Genomic DNA, 6,230 nt, shown 5'->3' with positions numbered 1-6,230 from the left:
AATACTTGATGTAGATATTCATAAATGACAGGTAAATTTTTACCTTTACACTTCCAAGTTCAGTGATGAGAACACTTCATCAGATTCTAAAATTTGAGTTTGAAAGTGAACTTTAAGTTGATTTTGCAATATTGCCACCCATTTGATGCACTCTATAATACTTGCTTGGGAAAACTGTAAAGATGTTTGTAATTGCGTAACAATATGAAAAGCTAAAGGCACAGGTACGTATTTACATCAACACCTCGCTGGCCTTGCTTAAAAGCGTCCATTCCTTGCACGGATGATGCCCCAAGGAAAGGTAGAGGGTAGTTTCCTTGACTTCGAGGGAAACTCAGGCTGAGCGCCTCTAAGGCTTTGGACAGCCACCTGTTCTGCATAGAAACACAGGACAAAGTGCAAAGTGGAAGATATCCAGCACCAGAAGACAAAGAGAAAAAAAAAACAGTGGGTCTCCGCCTGTTATAGTAAGTTATGCTGCTCTAAGGTAGAGCGTTTAGGGAAACGTAAACGCTGAAGTTTAAGCGGCTTCCATTCTTCCAGCTGAGACGCCCTCATCAAAGTTTCATCTCATTGGCTCCTTTCAGTTCTCTCTGGGAAGCTTCCCCGTCTCCCTGGCAACCCGAGCTGCCACCAATTGCAGCTAAGGATTGGTGGTCACGTGGCCTCTGTCTCTTCCCAAGCAGAGGCAATATGGCGGCCCTGGCGTGCCTGCCCTGCGAGATTTGAGTTACTGTAGTTGTAGCTGCTGTTTCCCTAACGATGGCTTCTCCAGCTTTGTGCGATTCACATCCGAGCCCAGAAGAGCTTCCTGGAGACCCCTCTTCACAAGAAGAAGATCAGTATTGTGATTCTGAAGATCGGGCCAGCCACTCGGATTCATATTCCTCAGCGAGTAGCGATTATGAGTAAGGTTCTCAAAGAGGGACAATTGACTACATCCCTTCAATCTGGAGTGTATACACGTGGCCTGGAGGGACTATAAGGGTGTTGGCGGTTGGAATTGAGTATTTGAGGTTCTATAAAAGGGGTTTGTTTACACCACGTTTCAGATGTATGGTGTTGTGAGCAGAAATAACGATGCCATTCTTTGCATAAAAAAAAACTAGTTTTTTTATTTTTCTCGGATGAGAAAGGTCTCTTCCTTGTGATGGGTTCTATGCTATACGAGGATCTATTTGTTAGGTTGTTCATAAACTCTTTCTTCCTATTGCAGTGTCTTCTTGCTTCTCTGGTGTTATGATCTTTGTGACTTAACCTAATTAGTATTGAGTGGAGGGGCACCCCACACATTTTATAAAGCTATTATAAAAATTATGTAGATTTTTTTGCTGTTATGGAAATGAATAGCTATATAACAGAAAGAATGTCCGCCCATAGTCTTACCATCAGGGACAACCTCTCAGCATGGGACACCTTAATTTTGATGAGATGAAAATAAATGAGCTAATTCTGTTTCCTAGGACCAGTATGAGGACCTTGGTGATAGAAAAACTTGTTGCTTCAAATATTTCATGATCCACAATATGTGTATGTATGTATGATGTTTTAGTTTTTAAAAAATAATCACTGAGCTTTCTACATCAGTCACTCGCTAATCACTCCAAGTACCTTTGTCCTCCTAAAAGTAAAAGTATAGTAAATCCCTGTGTAAAATGTTTTACTGGTCTAAATTTCAAGTCTTCTCATGATTCAGATTTTATGTCTACCCCTTCTTGATTTGTAGAACGTGAGGGTTGATTTGTTGATCTGACTAGGAAGGCTTAAATTGTGTTCCTCCCTTATGGTATTAGGTGTTTACCTCCCTAAGCTGCAGTCACCAATGCAAAAGGTGGCCTTCCTGGCTTGGACAGAATCACTCTTTAATCAAATACTTAAGGATGCGAACCTTAATCTTTCTCGTCAAAGCAAAGAGATAAGAGTTATCTGTTATATTTCATGGCTTACATGAAACTTACTAAGGAAGTTATACTACATATCAATTCATATAAAATACCCTGAACTTTTAAGGTTCTAGTTAGTTAACTATCTGCATGTTCTTTTTTCAAAGTTATTATTGTTTCATACATGCTTCATAACTGAACTGCATGTGGTTGTTAATACAGAATTTAAAAGTTTATCATTTTTGAGGTAAACTTACATTAGGGTATGTTCTGGTAGAGCTGTTTTAATAGTTTGTTTTAGGTTTGTTAAAGAAGGTTTTAGATTGGTGCAAAATATCTTAACCTGGCACGTGGAATCATCCCCTGGGAGGCTTCAGAGCTAATACTGGTGAGTGGGTTGGGTTGAAGGAGCCATTGACTAGCATTTTAGCTATTTGATTAGCTCTCTGTCTGATCTGACATCTTTAAAGGTACAGTAAAGCCCTATCACAAAATATTTCGCTAGTCTATGATTTTTGTTCTGCCAGGGTTAGATCGTATGCCTAACTTAGTGATGTATAAGAATGCCCCGTTTAGCTGAGAGGACTGGAGGTGGGAAATGTGGTACAGGGAATGAGATCATTTTTAGCATAGTGCCAGTGAAGATAGATGTGTCCTACATCAGGAACACATCTTGAATGATTTTGATACATGTATACCTTGTGTAGTGATCAAATCAGGGTATTTAATATATTCATCACCTCATACATTTATCATTTTTTAGTGCTGAAAACATCTACAATCCTCTCTTTTAGTTATTTTGAAATATACAATACAGTATTATTAACTATAGTTTCTCCTACCGTGTAATAGAACACAAGAGCTTATGTCTCCTATCTAACGGTAACTTTGTACCCATTGACCAATGTCTTGTGCTTATCTAACTAAGAATTAATCTTCTGGAATAGGAATAAGGAACCTTCCAGGAATACTGAAGTGCAGGGGTCTTAAAGGCAGTGCGTAGTTTTGCTTCTTGGTTAACTAGCACCTAGCCTGGAACCTGGCAAACTGTCATTAAAGACATCTTCATTTAGTGCCAGTTAGAAAAATGCAGAAACACAAAAGCTGCATCTAATAAAGGCAGGAGGAAGAGAACTGACATTTATTTGGCACTACCATGCCAGGACTCAACATTATTTTATTTGCTGTTGGAAACCCTGTGAGGTAGCTATAATCTGTTTTTCGAGTAGAGGAAAACTCAAGTTTAGAATCAATCAATCTTAGAAAGGTTAAAACATAATAGAACAGAATTTGAATCCAACTCTTCCTTGATTCCTCATTTCTTTTTCAGTATACATGTAGTTTCTCTGTGTGAGATCTCTTTTGTACATTCCTTTGTCTTTATTTCTATCTTTCTTATCTTCCTTTTAATTTCTTCTTAAAGTGAAATATTTTTAAAAATCTGGATGTTAAGAAAATGGATTTCATACATTGCTAGTGAAAATATGAATTAGTATAATCTTTTGGGTAAAGACCTATATAAGCAAATGTATATAAGGATGGTTCTTAAAACTTTGTAGGGGGAAAAAAAAACAAAAACTGAACACAAAGCTTATCAGTAGGTGAATAACCGAATGTGCTGTATCCCTGATAGGGAATAGTATATAGCCATTAGATATTTCTAAACTGTATTGTTAAGAGAGAAATTATAAAGTTAAGTATATGCCTTTAAGTAATATATATATAATGATTCTGCTTTTTCAAAACAATGACAGAATAACCCTATATATGTTTTTATATGATTATAAAAGCATGGATTTTTAACAGTGTTTATGTCAGAGAGAGGTAAGAAGGGAAAATGACTTGTATGGATAATTATGTTCCTATTTATATAAAATGAGTCTGTGCATGTGTATGCATAAAAGGCATGAAAGTATGGTCACCAACTAGAAATATAGTCAACATTAATCTCTTCCTCTCTCTCTCATCTTCTCACCTAATCATTTTCAAAATCCTGGTGTTTTTTAAGTGTGTCTCAAATGTTTTTCCTACACATTCAAAGTTTAGACATTGGGGTGAACCATCTTCGTGTTTAGCAAGTGGGAAAAGTTTCTTTGGGGTCACATAACTAATCTAAATAACATACCAGATTAAAAGGGTAAGATTAAAAAGCAGATAAACTTTATTCATTGTTTAAATTGATAATATCGATCTTGATAAGTAACTTATGTATAATCATGGTATTTATATTGTGAGAATTAAAATTAGGGTACTTTTGTTATCTAAATGTTTATGGTGGGGACACACTTATTTAGACTTTCAAGAGTAAAACTGCAGAGTTATATAAATATTGATCTATCTGGGTGCAGATAGGTATGGTTGAAACAACTATTACATGGTTAATAATCTGCAGTAAGTGGTACCTATTGCCTAAAATGAAGCCATGCACTGGGAACCAGTAAAGCCCCCAAAAATGTGAGCTTTGATTTTTGAGCTTGCCATGCCTTTTTTAAAAAAGTGAGTCATATGTAGTTGAAAATTCTATATTAATGACCAGCCACAGACCAGAGCAGTGGTTAGTTTTCAGAGTTGAGTAACAGAATAGTACATTTTGGGGACTAATTTTCAAAGTATTTAGAAAGAAACATGTGACTTGTAAATCAAAAGAACTGAAGTTGCTAATAAACATGTAGAAAACAGAAATTTCTCTAATCATGACTGAATGATTAGAATACAAATTATACCCTTTTGGGCCAGGACGTTACAGCTCATGTTTCTGAAAAGATTCCCTACATGTTAATTTTTCCACTGTAATCAGTTTCGCTTTAAAGAATAGCAGTTTGAAAGGTAAACTGTTCATAACATTGGTAGAGTTTGTGATTAGTTTTGTTACCCTGAGTATTTTTGTTTTTTAATGCTATTTCAGTCCTTTTAATAGCAGTAATTTTGGTTTTTTTCAATGGCCTACTTCCCATTTAAAACTTTTTTTACAATCACATGATGAATTATGTAATATGTGATTTACTTTTCCTACTATAATTATTCATAAAAGGGAGTTTTACAGAAATTATAGACTATAGAAGTGATCATTACTATATTAGCTGCAATCTTAAACAGGTTGTTTTCAGCAAAGATTTTAGTTCATGGTGAGGTGAATGTTTCTTTTTTGAAAATTTATTATATAAACAAAGTCTATTAATAGTGGTAGGCATTAACTTTCATTTTAACCTGACAGCCATGCTGAATAATTTCTATGCAAACAGTATGTTTTCATGTAAAATTTCCAAATGGCTTGCTTCTATAGATATAATTGCATAATCAACTGCTAATGTAAATTATTGTCCAATATAGAATTGTCTAAAGTGAACAATAGCTACACAGTGTCTGCATTAATTTTTTTTTAAAAAACTCATAGATTCCAGAAGACCATCTCCTTTTTTACTGGTTTTCCTTTATATCACTGTGCCTTTTTGATTCCCTCTTCCCCAACTCCCATTCTTCAAGGCTCAACAAAAACCATTCTACAGAAAATAATGTTGATGCTCATAGTAAATTAGAAATAGTAAGGAGAATTTGAAATAAAGAAATTTCATTCCTCTTCACCTCCCTTCCCCTTAGCTTCCACCCTTGCCCTCCTAATGGGAAGACAAAAATTTTTCTTATGTTGAGCTGCTATTCAGATTATGTTTTCTCTCTTTCATAGTGACCTTGAGCCTGAATGGCTGGACAGTGTGCAGAAAAATGGAGAGCTGTTTTATTTGGAACTGAGTGAAGATGAAGAGGAAAGCCTCCTTCCTGAGATACCAACTGTGAACCATGTCAGGTTCAGTGAAAATGAGATTATCATTGAAGAGGACGATTACAAAGAACGAAAAAAATATGAACCCAAACTCAAGCGGTTTACTAAAATTTTAAAAAGTAAAAGACTTTTACCGAAGCGCTACAATAAAAAAAATAGCAACGACAGTGGGCCAGTATCCATTCTAAAGCATCAGTCCAATCAGAAGACAGGAGTCATTGTCCAACAGCGGTACAAAGATGTGAATGTTTATGTAAACCCCAAAAAGCTAACTGTCACCAAAGCCAAAGAGCAACTCAAACTTCTGGAAGTACTGGTTGGAATTATTCATCAGACCAAGTGGAGCTGGAGAAGAACAGGAAAGCAGGGTGATGGAGAGAGGCTTGTGGTCCATGGCCTACTGCCAGGAGGCTCTGCTATGAAGAGTGGTCAGATACTAATTGGTAAGTGTTGCTGGTGAACATTGCTCCTTGTTTACAGAAATGCATGATTAATGATGATGCTTTGTGAGGGATGTGATAAAAAACGGAATTATATATAGAGTCTCTACAGATTGAGGACTGATTAAT

General features: G+C 36.0%; 1 protein-coding gene across 1 annotated transcript in view; it reads left to right on the top strand.

Moving 5' to 3' along the window:
- The first annotated feature begins 720 nt into the window (after positions 1-720).
- INTU (inturned planar cell polarity protein) overlaps positions 721-6,230 on the top strand; it is a 57,076-nt gene continuing 51,566 nt past the window's right edge. The window contains exons 1-2 of the mRNA XM_045552310.1: positions 721-908; positions 5,566-6,104. Of these exons, the coding sequence (XP_045408266.1) occupies positions 763-908; positions 5,566-6,104 (685 nt within the window). The 5' untranslated portion in view covers positions 721-762. The remainder of the gene's footprint in view (positions 909-5,565; positions 6,105-6,230) is intronic.

This window comes from Lemur catta, chromosome 5 (assembly GCF_020740605.2).
Source record: "Lemur catta isolate mLemCat1 chromosome 5, mLemCat1.pri, whole genome shotgun sequence".
NCBI classification, from domain to species: domain Eukaryota; kingdom Metazoa; phylum Chordata; class Mammalia; order Primates; family Lemuridae; genus Lemur; species Lemur catta.
The sequence above is the reverse complement of the archived record's forward strand: the minus strand, read 5'-3'. Positions and strand labels throughout refer to the sequence as shown.